At 43.0% G+C, this 23,437-nt stretch overlaps 1 protein-coding gene across 7 annotated transcripts in view; it reads right to left on the bottom strand.

The window, feature by feature from the left end:
• Positions 1-23,437, bottom strand: part of RBM33 (RNA binding motif protein 33) — a 163,242-nt gene that overhangs the window by 42,819 nt on the left and 96,986 nt on the right. For 6 of the 7 annotated variants that reach the window (XM_050940397.1, XM_050940399.1, XM_050940400.1 and 3 more), the window contains exon 15: positions 17,135-17,776. In XM_050940397.1, the coding sequence (XP_050796354.1) occupies positions 17,135-17,776 (642 nt within the window). Of the gene's footprint in view, positions 1-10,720; positions 11,227-17,134; positions 17,777-23,437 lie in introns of those variants that run through there. The other variant, XM_050940404.1, reaches the window with a different exon arrangement.

Below are 23,437 nucleotides of genomic sequence, written 5' to 3'. Positions count from 1 at the left end.
GGCAAGAGGGTGTCTAAAGGGGGGTCTCCCTCGGCCCTCGCCTCTGCCTCAGGAGCCAAAGTGGAGTCCTGGTGCTTGGATCCTTCCTCCCCATCCGGGGAGGGAGGGGGGCGAGACAACGAGGCCTCAGGTGCCCTGCGCTCCGCAGTCGCCGGCCTAGCAGGGAGCTGTTGGGGGCCCTGGGCCTGATGATATGCCCAGGGTGTCCAGAAACCCCATTGCTGTGGGGCTGGGTCCTGCTGTGGAGGCTCGCTGAACAGCGCCGCCTGCCGGTCGGTGCCCAGCGCGTACCCACTGTCCGCCAGCGAAGACACGGACGGCTGCCTAGAGGGCCATGGCGGGGCGGACCCTGGATGGTAAGGGTCCGCGCGGGCCGGCACGGGCGATCGTCTCGGTGCCGGGGACCGGTGCCGGGAGTCGTAACGGTGCCGGGAGCGGGACCGAGTTCTGCCACGGTGCCGGGATCCGGATCGGTACCGGGCGCCGCTTCGGTGCCGGGATCGGGACCTGCCACCGGTTCGGTACCGGGAGGTCGACCGGGACCGGGACCTGCCACCAGCTCGGCGCCGGGAGGTCGACCGGTGCGGCGAACGTCTGGATCGGCTCCTGGACTCGCGGTGCCGGTAACGACGGCTGGAGTCTGACCGCGATCGTCTCGGTGTCGACCGGCGCCGCGAGTGCGACCGGTACCGCTGAGGGGAGCGGTGCCGGGACTGCGAGCGGCGGCGGGATCTGGAGCGACCGTGACGTCGGGACCTGGAGCGAGAACGAGAGTCCCGGGACGGTGCCGACATCATAGGCTTGCCTCTGGACACGACCCGCACCGGAGGTACCGGGGGTGGTAGCTGAGTGGGCTCGGTCATGGCTATGAGGTCCCGTGCCGAGGCGAAGGTCTCTGGTGTAGATGGCACCACTATCTCGACCCCAGATGTCATGGGGGAGCTTGGCGGCACCGGACTCGACGGACCCGCCGGGCCCGGAGTCGACGGTGCCGGCGGCGCCGCGGCCGATGCTGAGGCCGGGCGCTCCACTCGGGTGTGCCTGGCCGGAGTAATGGACTTCGACGGCCTAGGCTCTGTCCCCGGTGCCGGAGAAGGTCGGTGCCGGGGAGTCTTCTCGGTGCCGGTGCGATCCGGTGCCGGCGCCGAGATCACGGCCTGCGAAGCCGCCGGGTCAAGTGCCGCCTCCATGAGGAGAGTCCGGAGCCTTTGATCCCTCTCCTTCTTAGTCCTTGGCTTAAAAGCCTTGCAGATGCGGCACTTGTCGGATCTATGCGATTCCCCCAGGCACTTCAGGCACGCGTCGTGGGGGTCGCTGGTGGGCATAGGCTTCTTGCAGGCCGCACACTGCTTGAAGCCCGGCGAACCAGGCATGAGCCCGGTGCCGGGTGCCGGGAAGGGCTAAGCCCCCGGCGAAAAACTATTTACAACTACTTAACACTTAACTACTACTATCTAACTTAACAGTCTAATTAACAACTACAATAGAGATAACGATAGAAAAACAAGGAGAGCTAGGGACGTGGAGGACAGCTATGCCGCGCTCCACAGTTCCAACGACCGACACGGCGGTAAGAAGGAACTGAGGAGCGGGTGGGCCGGCAGGGATATATATTGGGCGCCATGGCGGCGCCACTCCAGGGGGCGACCTGCCGGCCCACTGGAGTTGCTAGGGTAAAAAGTTTCCGACGAACGTGCACGCGCGGCGCGCACACCTAACTGGAATGGATGTGAGCAATCACTCGAAGAAGAACTATTTGGAAGCTAAAGGGCCAACAGTGCCACCCCCAGTTCATTCCAAGCCAGCAACAAGTTCTCTCTTTTTTCTTTGCATAACTATTCAAGATTTTAACTTAAAATGGTATCGCTGTCTTTCTCTGGGGAGTTCAAGTGCAAATATTGCTGCCAGGTCAGCACCTGTCCAGGAGCAAGCAAGCAAAGGCTTTGTGAAATGAATTTGTCTTAGTACCATTCATTTCAGTTTGTTACAGACATAGCTGATCAAAGACACATTATCCAAGCCAAAAAAGGTAGCTCAAGGTGAAAATGAACAAAGTGTATGTGTTAATATGTTTATATATCAGTTCAAATATTAGAATAAATTACCCACATCATGCTTTAAGTCCAATTCCTTACATTGGACACAATCAATGTCAGTTTCCACAAGTTCTAAGTCTGAAAAACTAAGCCAGTAATGCTGATACATCAGGGGTTCTCAAACTGGGGGTTGGGATCCCTTAGGGGGTCGCAAGGTCATTACATGGCGGGTCGTGAGCTGTCAAGCTCCACCCCAAACCCCGCTTGCCTCCAGCATTTATAATGGTGATAAATATATTAAACAGTGTGTTTAACTTATATGGGGCGGTCGCACTCAGAGGCCTGCGATGTGAAAGGGGTCACCGGTAAAAAAAAGTTTGAGACCCACTGTGATACATCAACTACACATATTTCAGAGTCAGAACATTTGGACTTCATGCTACAAAAGTAACTAACAGACCACTTATCTCTGATGGGGATACAGCATCAACTTCAACAATTTTTTGCATTCTACCTACAAAGGAAAATGTAAAACATAACACACATGCTGGCATCCAATTCTCCTTCCAGGGAAATATTAACATGGGATCTCGAGGACAAACAATACATACAGTAGTGGAACTTCTAATCTGCATATTAAAATCGGGAAAGGTTCTCTGGTTTATGGTAAAATGGTAGATAGAAGAGAGGGGTGGTGTTGAATTCTACTTGACGCTAGATTCGGTGATGCCTGGGCCAGAGCAGGTGGTTGAGCTGTTGAAGAACCAGGCCCACAGCTTGCAGAAGAATAAGCTTGAGATGCTAGTGTCTCTAGTATACCCTAGTATAGTTGTTAAGTCTCTTAATTCTTGTTGATTTTTCTTGAAAGCAAAAATAAAAATATGACAACTTCTTACAAATTTTCTGGTTTTTTTTTAACACTTTTCACCAGCCTAGTTTTGATTTATTAAAAGTTTTTAACATCCAGGGTAAAAGAAAGGGGCCAGCAGGTCCACCTATCATTTTAACTTTTGTCCTCAAAATCTATTTTGATTTTTAAAAAGTTCATAAAAACACTTGATTTTTGGGATATGTATTTTAATACTAGATCTTGCAAAGAGACGTTTATCATTCATTTACTCTTTTATAGACAATTTGATGCACAAAGTTTTGACACTTCAGGTGAAATTTACCCCATCCATATAGCCAACACATGGCTATGGACCACAAATCCACTTAAATCCTATACTACAAATCCTATATTTAAAATCTATACTGAGGACTTAATTGGGATGATTTAAGTGGTGAACGGCTTCTGCCCAGGGGAAAAGTTCACCCTTTGCCTAAATATCAATAATGAAAAAATATTTTCTTGAGATACTGGCTGCCCCTTAAACTCTAAAGCACAAACCATTTTTCCCCTTCACAATTTGAATTATCAAGTTTTATCTAAGGCTTGTTCCCCAATTGCTAACTTACAGTCAGGCGTGAACATTTCTGGTCAAAACCCTGAAAATCTGGGTTTAAATGGCAGTCATGACAAAAGCTGCTATGTGTAGCAAGAGTTCTATCTGTTCACCTGAAAGTCTTTGGAATATAAGGGAAACTGGTTATTTGCCAAAGAAAATCTGCTCTTAAAAGTCATCTGACATAAAAATCCTACTAGTTCTAAATATTGAATATAATTTAAAAATGAAAACTCAAAAGGAATGAGCAAGTGGATTTGGTCTATATTATGAATATTTTTTTCAAACTTCGAATGCTAAAGAACATATTTGCAAAGTATTCTAAAACAGTGCAATGAACAGAAATTGTCTCATTCATGCATGCCAGTGATTTTAAAACAGATTTGTCAGATACAGATTACGATCACATTTCAAAGTGGTCGCTATATAATATTTCAGTCGTTTATTTTATCAATTCTTTGCATCTTCAGAAATTTAAAAGTTATTCTGTCTTAACTGAATATAAAATGAGTTCTATAAAGGGTGGGGGGGTTTTTTTTGTTTGTTTTTTTTTTAAGAGGGGGGCCTGAATTTAGTAAGCTAAGGCATTGTACTCTATCAGGGATGTTATGACAGTTTTACAATACAGATGAAGTTTGTTTGTCACCAACATTAGCAGGACAAATTTATTTATAACAAATGCTTTAAAAATGTACTGATAAAAATGCCTATTGATACTGTCAGCGCTTCTTGCAATTTGACAGATCAAATCTTATTTTCATTCTTAAACCCCATGAAGGAGCGATATCACCAACTTGCATTCTGTAGTGAGCAAATTGATTAATCCCTCTCTATAGAAATCTCAACTCTTGATTACACCTATCAGACGTTAAGCAGCATTATTCTAGAGTGACAACACTTGACAAATTCCCCAACCATTTTTCTCAGCCTTTGTGGCCCTGCTAGCTTGTATTAACCCTGATGAAAAATTAATTTTTCTTATCTTCTGCTAAACCCCAAAATCCAAATCCGCCAAACTGGCAACTCTTTCTGTAAAGGTATTATGAAAACCTCTAAAAGATTAATTGCATGTCTTCAGGTGACATTAAATTAATTTCTATACTCATGACAGACATTTGATACTCCGTACTGAGAGGACAGATAACATTGTCAGGATACACAGGACAGTGGTGTAGTGTCCCAGGGCAGCCTCTTATGCATTCTCCTTTCGATAAGGCCATACTTCACTGTCACCCGCACTGTTACTGATCTTGCAGCCCATAGACCTCACTGCACAGGTTTCTATTAACTACTACAATGCTGTGTCTATCCATGTAATCTTTAAAAAGCTAATTCAAAAATCACCCAACAGTAAGTGGATGTACATGCTGCAAAAGCACTTCACAAATCAATCTAAGTTTATTTACTTTAAGTATCACATGCATAAAAACAGAGGCAACAACAACAAAAGAGGTTCTAATATGCTCACCTCATTCTGTGGGTCTATTTGTTTAAACATACACCATAATTCAAACAGAGCATGTGGCAAAAGATGAAGTCTTAAATCTTACCCCGAAAACCTCAAAGCCCCAAATGGTCTTTGTAATTGATTTTCCTTGGGGGGGGAAAATAAAAACTCCGTATGCAGTTTAAAAGTCAGTATTTCCAGAAAAAAAGTCACTTTATAGATCACAGCAGTTGAGAGAAAATATCTATTAGATATTAAAGTCATCCTCCTTCAATGGCAGAAGATAGTCACTATATTTTATCATATATCTACAGTATATAGGTCTCTGTGTGGAAATAGATTTTAAACTGATACTACAATGGGTTATAACCAAAAAGACTAAAGTCCACATAGACTGTGATGCTAAGACAGCAGTGTGATACACAAAAATAAACACTGTAAAAACAAAGCAAAACCACTGATAGCTACGCTAAAATGTAAGGAAAACAGCTAATTAATAGTTCAGGACATTTATCAACAGTATTAGCAGAACAATAGGTGCTGGTCAAAAAGAAACTCTTATGTAGCATTTTTTATCTATAGATACTGAAAGTACTGTACAAAGATGGCAAATATGTTTCCCATTCTAAAGATTGGGAAGCTAAGGCATAAGGCATAATTACCAAATATCACACAAGTCAGTGGCAGGAGTCTTCAGACTCAAGTTCAATGTTCACCCTGACTGGGACATGGCTGATGCTTGTCATTATTTTTTAAATGAAAGAACAGCAACAATACATTGATTGAATACAATTCCCACTTTGCTCCCTCCACCCATATTGGATCATAGCCATCTCTACTTAAGAGAAATTCAGTATTGATGAGCAATCTAAGACAGAAATTAACTATCTAAGTTCCAACTATTTACTCTCACACAAAAAGAAAAGTATATGCCTGGCAGACACAAGGTTAGATTAAGTATTACTGAAATCAAATAACTGGGTGACCAATCAAGCAGTCTCCATTTATATTGAAGGAACTGACCTTTTCTAACTCTTATCAGAACATTACAGTGGATGTTTGAGGAAACGTATATTTTTCCCCTTTTGATTCTTAAAATTTTGCTCATGAAGCCAGCTTACTCAGAACAAATATACACAGAGATAATACCCTACAAAACGACATGGACAGAAAAATATAACTACATTCCCTTTCCAGCTCAGTACAAAAGGAAACGTGTTTCAGTCAAATTACAGACAGGCATTCAGTAAGCAATGATGTACTGAATACCTTGCATGCCTCCTTCAAAAGTGGGCTGAAAATTTCCTTGCTTGGAAATTTGTATGTTGTTCATAACTGCACAGCGGTAAAAGGGCACAAGCCTTATCTACGCTACAGCTTTGGCCATTACTATGACTGTAATAACTGCACAAATGGTGAATTATTGCTACTTCCTTTACTAGGGTAGACTCAGCCTCTGAGTTATTGAGTGTGGTATGGGAAATTCCCCAATAAAATGTAAATATAACTGCAAAGATACAGTAAAATCAACTAAGTTTGAGACTTGCTATGTGTAGTAAGAGGAGGCCCTGAGATATAAACCTTGGTATCAGAGGCCTGGTATGAGGCCTAAGGCCTGAACTAAAGTAATAGTCAAGACTTTGCTAACATAAAGCCAAGTGGAGCTGTGAGCCAGAGGCAGGCCCTGCTCACATAAGCTGGCAAGGAAAGGGCTGATGCTGCAAGAAGATACGTACCTAAAAGGTACTGAACACTAGAGATTAGAACATTCACATACTTGCACATTCTACACAGATAACAAGGAACAGACTGACCCATCCCAATGACAGGGGCAAAAGGGTAATACGATGGATACAGTTGTTTTGTTCAAACCAACACGTACAAGGTGAGAGGTGGCACCTTACTACATAGAGGGGTTGTACCTTGCTACGTAGAAGGGTTGCACCTCAATACGTCAGGAGTGATGTGTAACTTGTTTGTACCTGTGTATAAGAATGCATCCCTAGTGCGGTGTCTTTGTCCAGCCGAGGGGGCAGCGGAAAGTCCCGCCACTAACTGAGCCGAGTCCATTGACCGTGGGCACATACTCGTAGCATGCCCTGTAGAGTAACGATCTGGAGGGAACTATTATTGTGTCCAATACGGCAATAAACCTGGCCGAAGTGCCTTTGTACCTTACTAGACTCTGTGGTCATGGGGTTTCTCTTTGGGTCTGCTGTGTCAGCTATCTGCAGAGTTGGGGCAGCACACAGAGGGAACACACGCACGCAGCCGAGTGGTATCAACACTGAACAGAGCAGAGCACCACACCGGTAGCATCTGACAACACCTCTGACAACACTATGTACATAGCCTTCACTGAGTTACAGTGTCTCTATTGTAAAATCTACCTCCTTCCACCAAAAACAATGCACTGTTTTAAGCAATAGAAAAAGATCACTTCAGAGCAAGTACACTGGGATTATTTTAGCAGAGGTAAAGAAAGCCCCATAATACATATTTCATAGAATACATGGTGTGTAGTACGCATATCTGCTATTGGGACACACCTTTTTGGATGGAGACAAGGGGTTTGTCAAGGAAAATTCCTGTTTTGGGAGTAGAACATCCATTCAAAATGCTAGGGGCTACCAGACCATAGAAGCTGGTCACTATTTTGTTTCTCCAGTCGCGCAGTACGTCTTTCAAAGAAAATCTCCATGTCAGGCTTTTCTGTTGGAAAACCTCTATAAGTAGTTCTTTCTCCCTCTAAGTGAGTCAGCTTTTTTATCTTGATTCTTAAAGCACACCCATCATTGAGATATCTGAGCACCAAAATTAATATTCAGCAGGTTTAAAACAAAACAAAAGGAAGTACTTCTTCCCACGGTGAACAGTCAACCTGTGGAACTCATTGCCAAGGGCCACTCTGAAGGCCAAAATTATAACTGGGTTCAAAAAAAGAATTAGATAAATTCATGGAGGATAGATCAAGGACACAACCCTATGGACGCAAGATGGTCATGGACACAACTCTATGCCCTGAGTATCCCTAAACCTCCAACTGCCAAAAGCTAGGACTAGACAACAGGGGATGGATCACTCAATTGTCCAGTTCTGTTCATTTCCTCTGAAGCATCTGGAATCAGCCACTGCCGGAAGACAGGATACTGGATTAGATGGACCATTGTGTATGACTGTTATGTTCTTACACCATTAAAGTGAGCACAACGAGATTAAACTTTCACTTTCCCTCATTCTGTAAGATCCTTGTTTTGTTTCAAAACATGATTTTGGTGTGCTTTTCAGGAGTAGATAGGTCAGAATAGGTTCTGAACATGCCCAGATGTGTCATTCTGATCTCTTCCGTTAGGAAAAGCAACTCTGCCTCCTCCTTGCAATCTTGACACTACACTAGTGGAAATGTCACTGTGGTCATTACTTTACAGAGTGAAACAGTCCCACTGATATTTGAGGCTATCCTAACATAGGACTTTCAACATGAAACCAGAATCTTAAAATTGAACCAGCATTCAACAGAAAGCCAGTGAAGAGAGATTACTGGGATGATGTGCTTTTGTTGGACTGTGCTGCTGAGCAAACAAGCTGCTATGTTCTGAACTGACTGGAGTTTCCAGGTTGGCACGTTCATTCCTAATTTTTCTAGTTCAAGTTTCCTGGCTTAGTTGAAGGTTTCTTTTTGCCTACATTAAAAGCTGGTGAGTCACTTATATATTACTTGTCAACAGCAAGTACCTCTGACTGTTGATGTACATGAAATTGGTGTTGGATTCTCACCTCATACTTTTTCCTTTTAAATAAAGAACAGTAAAACTTACAGGATGCTCATTTCTAGAAACTGTTGACTGTGCACCCACTTTCCTGGAGGAAAGTGCCCCCCACTTTATACCCACAACCAATAACTCTGGTTGGCTCTTCAACAGATTGTGGTATTCATCCATAAGTAGGACTACCTAGAACCTTGGAAGAAAAGTCAATGCTTGTTAATTTGAGAGTTGTCTCTCTGAAAGAGACTCAGATAATGTCTCACCTCATGGTAAAGTCATTTTGAGCTTGATCTACACTGCTCCATAGTTTGGACAATGACCGGTATGAATAGCAGTGTGCACTGAAGTGCTGCACTGTAATCCCCCCATGGGGATGCTGTGCGCTTGAAATAAAAGTTTCCCTAGTTTGCATTAATGTAGCCCTCTTCAGCCACATGGATCTTGCAGCCTTAGAGATGCTCAGATGAACAAATCCCTGCAGACTGACAATTTCTTTACCAAGCCAAAACAGGAACCCAGTGCGTACCACTCTGCTACGGCCACACAAATCCGTTTGTTCAACTCTTGCCATGTCCTGCCCCAAGCTTCTAGCATTATGTTTTCCATAGCACTGATGGTATTCAGTTATTTAGTTCTCCATTTGCGTTTGAGTGTCTTCTAGACGTGAGGTATACCTGTATTAGTGCCTAGCTCCTCTAATTTCTTAAATGTTGAACATTTTATATTAAAGCATTTCATTGCTCTTGGAGTCACTAAATTTAAATGAGACAAATCTGCATCCTTTCCCACTCCAATAATCCCATGTTGACCAATTTTCACTTTAAAATAAGATTTCTATTAGTGACATATTTTTACTTACGCTGTCACGGTCATCCTCTATCATTTCCTCTCATGAAATCCAACTACTGCTTGATGTTGCAATAATGTACATTAGGCCCACCATGCGAGACTGTTTTACAGTATAAAATTCCAAAATTAAAGTGCAGAAGACTATTACAATTTTAAGGGAATGATGGAACCTGCTTTTACAGTATTCAATGAAAAGTCTAGTCTTACAATTGTATATTGAAATTTTGACTAAATTTTAAAGGTCTGTTCTCAGGCTGATAAAAGGATGCATTTTATTTTGCATATACTCTAAGTTATTTGCAGTGAAATTCGATTATAATTTAACCCGTTAAACATGGATTCCTTTTAGTCAGGATTTGATTGCCAGCCTCTCTTAAAGTGCCATCTAGTTCTTCTCTTGCTCTTGACCTCACCTACCTTTATGCCCTGGTCTCCTCCTGCACTGCCCTCCCATTAACTGCTCCTTTGCCCATGTGTGAATTCATGTCTCCTTTTGTACCATCCCACTAAGAAGTGTACCCCCCTCTCTAAAAGACTTGTGAAAATCATGACTTATTCCACCTCAATGAACCATATCAATCTATGCCCTAATGGCACCTATATAGTTTTCAATATTTTGCACCATCCCGTGCCTTTAGAGTGTACTTTTACAGAGCAAGAAATTTAGTGAGTTTTTCAGTAAGGAACATTCTAATTTGAGAAATATTGCTAGATTGAAATTTTACAGATACTGGAAGTCTGTCCATCCATTATCTTTGATTGAGTTTTAATCTCCTTGATGTTTAGATTAGAGCAGCTTCTTGGGTGTCACTCTTTTTGTGCTGAGTTGTAAGTGTGAAAAAGAGGCATTAAGATGCAATATAAAATGCTGGCCTACATTCAGCTTTTGCCTGCACACCTAATATGACATGCACACTGACCTTACTTGTGCCCAAAACCATTCTTTCAGATGGTGGGGGATGAGTACTGATGCTGATGCCATCTCCCACTGTGAAAATAACGTTATTGTACTCTGCTAATGTTCTGATATTCCACACCTGAGAGCTGCATTTCAGATATGGGTTGAAAGTTCCCTATATACTTCTTGCCACATAAGTGTTTGTATAAACTCTTCTGATGTCTTTGGACGAAAGGCGCTATAGAAATTTAAATTATTTAAACAATTTTTATTGGCTGTAATGAACAATATACATACAAGCAAAACAAATACAATCATCAAGCAAATCTTAGTAGATAAATTTACATCATCCAAAAGGATTGTCTAAACCAAGAACATTTTTTCCCATTTTTAAGAATTCAGTGTTCAACTACCTCCCTCCTTGACCGTTATCCTAAATAAAGCAAAGCTATCTGCCCTTTAGCTGCCCTCTTCAATCTTTTTTACACAACCCAAGAATATATCCTTACAGACTGAATTTCCAACAAAAATAGTTTGTCAGCTATTTCGGTCACGCTTTTCAGATGCAGTGTCGGGCAGTAGTTGCTATAACTCATGAAAATCTAAGACTTCACTTTTAATCCAAACAGAACATAGGTACTTATACAAAAGGCCCACTAGGGCACTTATACAAAAGGCCCACACAGACAAAGAGTGGTGTATTCTTGGTCCAGCATAAGATTCAGCATTTTCGGGCCACAGAGGCTGAGACATATCACTTTGAGCAAGGAAGACCAGTCTTTGGCTAGGGAGAGATCACCCAATAACAAAATAAGATGACTGAGTGGTACAACAACGATTTAAAAACATCATGCAATGCCAACAGAACTTCAGACCAATCAATGGACATGTCTAACATGCCGAGTTTGCATAACCTTTTAACATTTAAGACATATAGGGCTAACACTGGGTACAAACCTGCTCCCTCATGACCAGGATCATTCCTGCTCTATGATATTGGATTTACAGATTTCAACTGCACTAGATATTTTTTGAAGTATCTACTATGCCTGCCTACAAATATCCATTTATTACTGTATTTCCTCCCAACAAATACCATTTCAAGATCTTATCCTGTCTGAATCCTATTGTGTTCTTTATCTAGTATTGAGATCAGGCCTCTGATTGAGCCAGACAAATCTAAGACTGTTTCTCATGGACAGCATGATAATAATATGCTGATCTTGTGTATCCAAGACACAGTGAAGTGATGTCCTGAAGATATGCAACAAAGTAAGACCGAAGCTAGATAAGCTATGCCAAGAGAGGTCTTGTAGCTCTGCAAAAAAGCAAAGCCTTGATATCAAAAATATCTGTTGAACGCCTGATCCCACTGTCTCTTCAAGTCCTAAAGATCAGACTGACTAAACTTGCCAAGCATATTTGGACTACCCAGACTGAAAGGGAATAATCAAAATAGAAAGCCACTCACACAGGCATTCCTCCTTGCTCATCTAGAGGCACGAAAGGAAGGGTTGGCCTTAAAATGTTTGAGGAACTAGGATTCTGGTAAAAATGACAGCTATGACATGAAATAAATAAGGATAAATTCTATCATTAACCCCTTGCATCACATGACTAGTCCCTGATAGGGCATGCAATACATTGCAGTGTCTGACACACAGGAAGTGTTCATCTTCTGCTTTCTTTTTCTTGAGGTTTGTCAGGCACATACTGGAGCATTTACTGCAGGAGAGGGCAAACTATGGTCTGAGGGCTGGATCCAGCCCCTCAGGGCTTTCGATCTGGCCTATGGGATTGCCAGCCCTGGGGCACAGCAGGGCTAACGCAGGCTCCCTGCCTGCCTTGGCCCCATGATGCTCCCAGAAGTGGCCGGCACCATGCCCCTAGGAGAGGGCTCCGTGCACTGCCCTCGCGTGCAGGCACTGCCCCCCACAGCTCCCATTGGCCAGGAACGGGGAATCACGGACAATGGGAGATTCAGGGGTGGTACCCACAGGTGAGGGCAGCACACAGCGAAGTTGCCTACCCCACCCCACCCCCAGGAGCCACTGCTGGCTATGCTGGACACTTCTGGGAGCGGCGTGGGGCCAGGGCAGGCAGGGAGCCTGCCTTAGCCCCACTGCTACCCCGGAGCCGCTCAAGGTAAGCGATGCAGGGCCCCGCACCCCAAACCCCTCCTGCACCCCACACCCCTGCCCTGAGCCCCCTAACCTCCTGCCTTGAACCCTCTGCTGCACATCTCTACACCCCCAATCCCCTGCCCTGAGCCCCCAATGCCTTGCCCTGAGCCCCCTGCTGCACCCCTCTGGTACCCCAACCCCCTGCCCTGAATCCCCTCCCGTACTCCACACCCCATCCTGCACCCCTGCCCTGAGCCCCCTCCTGCACCGCAAACCCCTGCTGAGCCCCCTCTCACACTCTGCACCCCATCCTGCAACCTATACTCCTACTCTGAGCCCTCAACTCCCTGCCGAGCCCCCTGCCACATCCTTCCTGTACCCCAACCCTCTTCACCGAGCCCCCTCTTGCCTCCTGAACCCCTCCTGCACCCCGAACCCCAACTTCCTGCCCTGAGCCCATTCCTGCACTCCATACCCCTCCTGCACCCCAACCCTTGTCCGGAGCCCCTTCCCGCACACTGCACCCGCTTCCACAACCTGCACTCCCTCCCACACCACAAGCCCCTGCCCCAGCCCTACATTCATGGCCCTGCATACAATTTCTCCATCCAAATGTCGCCCTCAGGCCAAAAAGTTTGCCCACCTCTGATCTACTGTGTCAGAGACACTGGACAGCAAATATCTGTTTTTGAGGATACTTAATTGGCAAATATTGCAATTTCATGAAATCTTCTTTAAAAAGACTATTCGTCCCATGAGTATGAAGTGTAGTCATAGCCACTTTGATGGGTCATCTTATTTTATTCAGAGATATGGGGATATTGCATACCTGGAGTCAGATACTCTAGCTAGTACCCTAACACCTAGTTATGTAAAGGACTTGCTGCACACAAAATAAAGACTCACACTGGGGTGTATCCTTACTCAACAGCAGGAGCCACTGTTCTCTGAAAGTAATTTTGAACCAAGAAAACTGACAACTTTCTTAACAAGGGAAATCAAGTTTGGCACAGCTGCTTTGAGATTAAATAAAACCCATCATTAGCATATAATGCCACTTTGATAACTGTTCTACCCACCACGGTATCAGCAAGCAGTCTAATGAGCAGACAGTTTTTGCCAACAGCTCCTGTGCAAAGCAAAACCGGTTTAGATAAAAGGTGTGGTATGAGCATGATCTCAGTCCATTCCCTGTTAGATAACTGTTTACTTTACATTATTTAGTACTATTGCCAGTCTGCTAAAAGAGAGGACTTTTCAAGTGTGTACTGACATACACTGGCACAGCTGGGTAGAGTAGCCAGCACAGCGCCTAACCAGTAACAATCTCACCATTCCATGGGCATTAAAGATTTCGTCTGCACAAACAATTAAAGAGAAAGGGAAATGGGTATAAATGATCTGTAGTTTTGACAGCAGCAGAGAGGTTGCTATACTGCAGAATCAAGTCACTGCTTACAGATAAAAGGAGCCAAAGCATATTCTGGTGGCTGACAGCAGGGAAGTCATGCAAACCTAATTTAGACTGAGGAAGAAAGATTAGGGAGTAAATGTTCTTTTAAAAAAAAAAACAAAAAAAACAGCACCTGGACGTCTCAAAGGTCTGGCAATAACTGCTGTATGCTGCAGTACTAAAAAACAGAGTTATAAACAGGATCTGAGATCCTTATAGTCTGCAGGCCTCTCATAAACTTGTTAATCTTTTTTAATATACTGAGCATCAAAACAGGCCAGATTGCCCCCCTGTTGCTGAGATTTTCCCTTTTTTCTGTGTGGCACATGGAACAAAGTAATATAGATTCAGCTTTCCGACATACTATTAAAAAATTAATTAACCATCTTGATCAGAGTTAAAAAGCTAATGGTAATGCTTGCTTTCATTTTTCTATAGTCTGAAAGAAAACAAATATTCCATGGTGACAAGGAAAAGCAACTACATACCATGCACAGACAGCCTGTTCTATGCTGATGATCCTGCAGATATGAACTGAATTTTCAAGGGACAAGAGCAAGTCTACATAGCATACAATGCAGCAGGAACGATACATGTATTTAATGTGGCTAAATCTGATGGCAAGCAACCTTACTGTATAATTGGTGTAAAAAAAAAAAGTCACTTATGGTTGGCTGGAAAAAGAAAACATTAAGGAAAAAAAAACTGTTTCATGACACTTGCTACATTGGGCACTGAATCATTTGCCCTGGAGACCTCTATGCACTGGTGGCTGGGGTTACAGCTTGATGTTTTGTCTCACCAGATAAAAAGAAAAGTTGGGGCCAGACTGTTTTTGTTGAATTACCAAGAATAAAATAAGCCAGTCACACTACTTGCAGGCCAATGGGATTCCTGAAAGCATGATTATATTTTTATTTAGTCCAACAGAAGGGATTACCTACAACTTCTGGTATTTACTCCTTCTACTGGACTAAAGTTACTACCAATGTCTGAAGAAAGTCATCATCCACTCTTACCAGATCCTCATTAGTCATATTCTTTCTATTATGCTAATATATTTCTTTAAAAAAAAATGTTAAGAGGACCTTTACAGTCACTGTGTAACTATACAATTTGAAACATTTTGAAATTTGTAATCTAATAAAATCCTAACGAAAAGTAGTCACCTTTAATACTTTAGTATCTCCAGCATTTTAATTTCCTCTTCCCTTTTAAAAACACCAAGAGTTATCTCTGTCTCCCTTTGCATATGTATACGGTGCTCATTACTAAGATACCTGAGCACCTAAGACTACATTTTGAACTACTTATTTGCTAAATTCTATTATTTAACAAAATCAGATTTTGAGAGAAGAGTGAGAAACAACTTCTGTAACTGAGGTCCTGTTCAACCTCTGCTAACACACTGAATATGTCCACCTGCTTGTCGCTTACTGCAGTTCTAGTGGTTTCCTCAATTAGTGTATAGATTTCTTTCAGATTGCCCCTCTCCTAAAAGGTCCCACAGCACAGAAAGATTTTTATATTTAAATATTTTTGCACAAGGCAAAGCAAGGGCCACATGTCTCTCGGAAAACCCTGTAGTTAGACCTTGTGAATTTTCATCTTATTCTGCACTTCTATTTTTTTCAATTAAAAAAAAATCAAATTCAATATAGATCAGTGGTTTTCAATCTGTGATCCGTGGATACCTGGGGGTCTGCAGACTATGTCTAAGATTTCCAAAGGGGTCCGCTGCACCTCCATTCAAAAATTATTAGGGGTCCGCAAATGAAAAATGTTGAAAACCACCGATATAGATATTGGCTGGATGAATACAGAAAAACATTGTGAATATACAATGCTACTAGGACCACCACCAGTGCTCAGGGGCCAATGCAGACAATGGACCCCTTTGTCAGAAGATAAATACATCTGATTTAGATACAAAAGTGAAATGGTGGCATTTTCAATCTAGTCCCTAGTACAAAATTTCCTCTCCCAAATTCTGTTTATATCACAGTTTTGTAATGTGGTTCTCAAAGAAAAAAGGGTTGCCCACACTGTTCAGACAACTATGCTAGCTCCAGCCATACTTAAACATGACTGGCTGCAAGTTTGGTTTCAACTGCATGATGGACAGGGCATATGTCTTTTTTTTTTTTTTTTTTTTGGGGGGGGGGGGGGTTAACCCTTCAAACTTAAAAATAGCCACACAAATTCTTTTCTCCCGAACATCAAAGCATTTCTGGACCAAAATGCTCCATGCCAGGGTTTCTTAAATTGGGGTCTGCGAGGGTACTCCAGGGGGTCTGCAAGTCATGGCTGGGGCCACTGGCCCGGCTGATAAACTCCTCCCCCTCCCTCCCAGTGCCTCCTGCATGCTGTGGAACAGCTGTTCAGTGGAGTGCAGAAGACGCTGGGAAGAAGGGGCAGGGGTAAGGACAGGGTGCGCTCATGGGCAGGGCAAAAAGAGGCAGGGAAGAAGAGGGGCAAGGGTGGAGTAAGGATGGGGCCTTGAGGGAAGGGGCTGGAGTGGGGGGGGGGGGGGAAGACAGCTCAGTGGTTTGAGCATTGGCCTGCTAAACCCAGGGTTGAGTGTTCAATCCTTGAGGGGGCCATTTGGGAATTTAGTTAGGGATTGGTCCTGCTTTGAGCAGGGGGTTGGACTAGATGACCTCCTGAGGTCCCTTCCAACCCTGATATTCTATGACTGAGCGAGGGATTTAGGAGTCTGCAAAAAAATTTAAATCAAAATGGGGGTCATCGGGTTGCTAAAGTTTGAGAACTGCTGCTCTATGCAAAGATTCACAGGTGAAGAATTTTTAGGTGCAAGTTACAAGCACCCAAAATGAGTAGATATTATTCAGGAAACAGTGATGTAAACTTAATGGTAACCCCACTCCAGTGCAATATATTACAGCAAACCTCTGTTCCAACAAGTTTTTTTTAAAAATAACTCTTGTCTATAACTCTGAAAATCATCTTCCGAAATATGGATTATTAGTTCTGTTGAATTTGCTGTTTTCTTTTCAAAATAGGTTCTTTTCCTACTTTAGAATTGCATTGGATAGAACACACAAAAACAGACCATGACAAAACAACACAAAAATAGATGAGCCTTGGAAACTTACCCCTCCTGACAACTTAATCACCCTCACTTTGGTGCTGACATGGGGCCCATCTCCACTACCAGTGTTTGCCCGTTGCATGACAGTCCTTTTCACACCAGGTTTCAGTTCCTGAGGCCTTCCTTGTATCGATGCCACTCTAGCAGTCTGTCCTGGGGTGAGTGATGCTGTAGTTGCTGAAGGTTTTGTTTGTAATACTTTCGGCAATGGCTGAAGCTGACTTTGTGGTACTGTTCTAGTCTGTCTCAAAGGCTTCACTGTTTTCACTTGCTGTCCTTGAAAATGCATATTAGCCCCATCTTGCATGAAATCTGTGGGTTTGGGCTGAATATTTGCAACTACCATATCTTGCTTTTTAACAAGAAGTCTATTTTTCACATTTTGCCTGGTCTGTGCACCAGGATGGACAATAAATGGATTTCCATTGGTGGGAAACTCTGATGATTCCTCTTCCTGCTGTGTGAAAGATTGTTGTGTAGGAGGCTGTTGCTGCTGTTGTGCAAGTCTTTCAAGTAACTCTCTCTTTCTAGCACCTGCCTGCTGCTGCCGTCTCAGCTCCTTCTGTTTCAGAATTTCTTCTCTTAGGCGTTTCTGTTCTTCTATCTTCAAGCGGTATAATCTGGTTTCTTCATCTTCATCAGGAAACTACAAAAAGGAAAGGAAAGGCATTTACTGAAATAGTGAAATATGTCCAGTTTAATCAAAGCTAACATGAAGTTATTATTTTATAAGATGTCATAATGGCATGACTCTGAAAAGATATTTTGAAATTACCTCAACATTGTGCTAGAACTATTAGTGACATCTCTTCCAGTAAGATCTGCTATTCATTATAGACAAGCAACTTGAATCTGTTTTAGGAATTAGATATACTACATCCGGGGGGGCGCACTATATTGCTAGTTTGGAAATCTTATCAAAATACTAAAAATGAAGTCTTATAAATTGGAATTCTTGTAGAAGTTTCTGAAACCAATTAAACTATTAATATAATTCAAGATATAAAAATATGTTTCAAATGGAAAGTAACAATACAGAGGCAATCCACTGTCACACAGGTTTTATCTTTCTCTTTTCTGACAAACTAACAAAAGGTAGGGTGGTAAATGACCTGAAAAGCCCTGATTAGAACTATTGATTTTTCTTACAGAATTTTCAGCCTGATCTCAAACTCATTTGTCACACAATAATTGGTTATAATGAACAGCACAAGTCAATCTCTCTGACCTTGAACTCATGCACTGTCCTCAGAATCAAAATGTTGCCACATGCAGTGTTGGAATATTAATGGTATATAGAGAATGCCTTTAATATTCCATCCCTAAGCCTTTCTGAAAGTATTATACTCTGCCAAATAACCTTTCTAAAGGTCCTGCAACTTTGGCAGAAAGTGTCCTTATAGGAAGCTATAAGAAACAGGGAACAGTTAAGGAAATGCAGATGCCCATCTTCAAGAAAAAAGATCCAGCTCGCTTTTGAGATAGCTGCTTCAACAGGATGTATATATTTTATTACAAAATATACCTGATGGAATTAGATTCCGTTTTAAATGGATTTAAGATTGTTTTTAAAGCAATCTGCCTATAAAACACGCTATATAATGAATTTACTATTTCAATGAATAGATCATTCTGATTTTAGGCTATACTTACCAGAAATATTTGCCAAATAAAATAAGATTAGGCTTTCATCAAATAATAACACATTGCATTTCAGTAAAGTCTTCCATAAAAAGGTACTAAAGCATTTCATGAACAATCTGTGTGCCCAGTAAAGAATGGTTACTTACCATATTTGTTCTTTGAGATGTACTGTCCATGCAGATTCAAATATGGGTATGCACATGAGATTGGATTATTGTACCAAGCAGTGTTCATTAGGGCCGTGCCTGTATCCTAGATGTCTTTGAGCCTAAACCCCAGTCAAGGGCATAAGAGGCAGAATGGGTGCAAATACCCCACAGTTCCTTCTCCAATTCAGAGGAGTAAGACTTTGGGGCAGTGGGGAAATCATGGAATTCATGTGGATAACACATTTCGAAAAAAACACTGTAACCAAAAGATAACTATTCTTTCTTCTTTGAGTGATCATCCACATGGATTCCACTCCTGATGACTAACAAGTAGTTGTCTGTTTGGAGGTGGGTATTAGGAATTCTGTTTAACCAATGACTACAGAACAGCCCAACCAAAACTGGGAGATAAATAAATTAGTTTAATATGGAACTCAGAAACAAACTTTTGGCAGGAAGTTGGGATGATACTTAACCCTAAGCCTAGCCTTATAAAACTATCAGGGGACATGCATCTCCCTACCCTTCAAGCTGATGTAATGGCTACTGAAAAGGCAGTCTTCATTAATAATGGGATAGGGAACTGCTTGCTAAAGGGGAATCCATCAACCTCGCTAATACTATATTGAAGTCTGAAGACTGGGTGGGGGGGCTTCCAAACCAGGGGGGGGAGGGAGATGAATAAAAACTCTCTCTTCCACTTTGATATATGTCAGTCTAGCTGAGACCTTCTTGCTTTGGAGCAGAATTTTTTCTGAACTTCAGCTGAACTGCTTCATTCAGTGGGTCGGTCAGCCACCCAGCATCACAGCTGTCATACGTAACAATATGTATGTAAAGTCTGGGCATTGGATCCAACTATTGATTGTTCTATGAGACTGCTGGGCAGAGCAGCCAACACAACAGGGAAGTATAACAAAAAATCCACCAGATATGAACATCAGACCTGCCTGGCCCATTGGAGCTATCCTGATCATCAGTCCAGCACCCTGCTTCAGACTACACTGGACCCTTCGTATCCTGGGGACTGACGGGAGGACATACATCTGTCACAGAGTAACAGGATATGAAAGGCACTAATGTGTTTGGTCCAGAGCACCCTCTGGTGCAGAACACTTGGAATTTCTTGTTCTGGTCTGTGGCAAATAGGTGTATTAATGGGCAACCTCACTTGCAAAAGATGCTCTGCAACATTGGGTTCTTGATCATCCTCTCATGGATGTCTGAGAACTGTCTGCTGAGGTGATGTTAGTAAGTTCTGAACTCCTGGAAAATGCAGGGTCAGTGTGATCTGGAGACAAATACAGAGCAGAACAGGCTCCTGACAAAGTGGAGATGACCTGGCTTCTCCTTATTGGCTGACATACCACGTAGCTGTGGTGTTGTCTCTCAGCACCTGGAATGAGGATTGCTGGAGCAGAGGCAAGAATGTTATTCATTCCAGATGGATGGCTCTGAGTTCCAGGATGCTTAAGTGCAGGTGAGCTTCTTGAGAGGATCAAAGGCTCTGCGTTTGTAGGTGATCTAGATGAGCATCCCCATCCCTTAGCAGAAGTGTCTTTGTAGGCAAAGATACAGAGAAGGGTACTCCATTGCATAGGGATGTGGGTCTTTCCACCAGTTTAATGAGGAGGGGAGTTCTTGTGGGATTGTGACCAACATGCTCATGCAGTGTCTTCCAACTAGATATACTGATTTCAACCACCCTTGCATGGAGCACAGCCAAAGTCTGGTGAACTGCATCACCCAAATGCATGAGGCCCTATATCCTAGAAATTTAATGCATGCTCACAGTGACATCTTTGAGGGAGCTTGAAGTTGGTTGATGAAGTCTATTCTAATTTGACATTCTTCTTGTGGGAGACAAGCTCTCAGTGACCTGGAATCTAACATGGCTTCTATGAAAGCTATGCTTTGAGTGAGAGTAAGTGTGGATATTTGTCTATTGACTCAGTCCTACTGCAGCAAAGAGATTTAAGATTACTTGAACTGAGTTGATGACCTGATATAATGATCTTCTTCCGATCCACACATTAATAGGATATGCATAAACCTGTATCCCATGCCTCCTTAAGAGAGCTGGTAGAGTCAAGTATTTGGTGAACATCCTTGGTACTGTGGCAAGTTCAATGGGCAGGATCCTGTACTGCTAATGAGATGTTCCAGCTCACAGGAAACGCATCATGTTCTTAGTAGAATATATGCTCTTGACATATCGAAGGTTAAGAATAGTTCCTCAAGCCCCCTTCTTTGGAATGAGAAAATAACAGGAACGAAGCCCCCTGCCTCTGAATTCTAAGGGTACCTTTTCTGCTCCTCAAACATGCAGGACAAGGTCCATCTCTTTCTTCAACAGTATCTCATGAGAGGTGTGGAGGGGAAGATGGGAGCGAAGGTGAGAAGGAACTAGAATTGTATGAAATACCCAATGCTGACAATCTCTCAGCTGTGATGATCCTAGTCCAAGCTTCTTGAAAAAAAGGCAATTGCCAGAAGGAGGCTGAGGGCAGAGATTCTCCAAAGGCTCTGCCAGACTTTCAACTGCGGCATGAAGCTTCCTGTCAAAAGGAAGATGTTAAGTGCACTATAGCTGAAGAGGTGGTGGGATGTCTACATTGGGCCTCTGCTTCTCTCCTGGTGGCTCCAATGCCTCCATGGGCGATAATCGTATTTAGCAGGAGGACACTATCTGGATGAGATTTGAACTCTGGCTTGTCTTCTCTTCGGGGCTGGAGTGTACCAGCAAAGGAGCTGGCTGTCTTTGAATTTAAGAGATTGCAGTCCTCAAATGAAAGATCCTCTACCGCGGTTTGGACTGATCTGGGTATTCCTGAAGAAAAAAGGCTTCCTGCATCACCATGCAAATGTGATCATGCTGTATGTAGATATATCAGATACATTCAAAAGCAGCCAGCAAGATTTCCCTCTAGCACAATGGACATTAGTTCTTCCATGGTCCTGCATGAGTCTATCCATAAACTAAGACAATGTGTCCCAGTGTAGATTACCAATTAAAGATGCTTCCAGCAAAATGACTATGTACATCTGGAGACTGGCAGAGGAGCAGACTTTTCTGCTGAACAGATCAAGACTCCTAGGTTATGTCTACACTGCAATTAAAAAACAGTGGCTGGTCCATGCCAGCTGACTTGGGTTAGCAGGGCTTGGGCTAAAGGGCTGTTTAACTGCAGTGTAGAAGTTAGGGCTCAGGCTGGCTCTCAAGCTCTAGGATCCTGCGAGATGGAAGGGTCCCACTCTGAGCAGGAAAAGTAAATGACACCCAATGTCTCAACAGCTCTATGCAGTACCATGATTTCAGTGACTGAAGGCTTAATTAGCATTTTGAAATCATACGCTCCAACAGGGAAGACTCTGGTACTGGCTCACAAATATGTCACTTGGTGATGAATAGGCCATAGGCACCAAAAAGGCTAGCAATATGGGAGCTACATACCAAGATTACGAGAACTGGTGCTGAAGGCGGGCAGCAGATTTAGCTAGTACCACAGACACTTTTTTCATACCTGGCAATGAGGCTCCAGAGGCACCCATTTTAGGGCATTTGCTGCCCTTTGAATGCAGAGCTTGAGACAATGTAATATGTTGATTCTTGCATCTCTGTTCCATGGATCCCACAGAGGGAGATTCATGTCTTATCTCTGGAGCACGGTTCCTTTCAATCCCTTCTTGAAGTCGACAACTGCAGTCTCTGAGACATCTTAGCCCTGGCACTTGGGAAGGAACAACAGTTTGTTGGGGCACTTGCTGAGCAGGAATGGAGAGGAGAGTGAGCGTTTGCTATATCCTCCTCTGAATAGGTTTTCATGGAATGCTCCAGGATAACTTTAGGTAGGCATCCCTTGCCTTCGGAGTCCACTTGGAAAGAGAGCGGCACGAGAATCAACAGTTAGGGATATGCTCCTTGACTAAATAAAGGCACTTAATGTCCATCACAAGAGGGGCATGTCAAACCAGAAATTCAATTTCTGCCATACGAAATCAAGTCACAGTACTGAGGAGGGCACTCAGAGCCCACTGTTTACAAAGAATTAGTAAAAATGATCTTTTTCATACCAATGAGCAAACTGAAAGTAATTAACTACTAGTCATTAACACGAACTGTAACAGCGTTGCAGAGAAGCAGGCGGACACTGCACATCAGCGATAAGAAGAAGCTGAGTGATGGTGGGGTCTGCTCTGCCTTTTATGACCTTGGGTGGGTTAAGGAGGATATAGGAGCAGCCCCAATAGACACTGATAGCCAGAAAAATCCAATTTCACGTGAATGAACACCATGAGCGGAACTGTGTGTACAATCACTCAAAGTACTATTATTCCCTTTATACCAATGGAGTGTCAGGTACAGAGAGATTAAGTAATTTGTCGAAAGAAAAAAGCATGTGTCAAAGATGGGAATAGAACACAGATGACTTGACTTTCATGCCTATGTTTTAAATTCAAGTCTACCCCAAATCAAAATGCTGACGGTCTGACGCTTGAGGAGCTATAACCCA

The sequence above is a fragment of the Gopherus flavomarginatus genome, chromosome 2, assembly GCF_025201925.1.
Source record: "Gopherus flavomarginatus isolate rGopFla2 chromosome 2, rGopFla2.mat.asm, whole genome shotgun sequence".
In the NCBI taxonomy this organism is placed as follows: Eukaryota; Metazoa; Chordata; order Testudines; family Testudinidae; genus Gopherus; species Gopherus flavomarginatus.
This window is presented reverse-complemented; position numbering and strand designations above follow the sequence as displayed.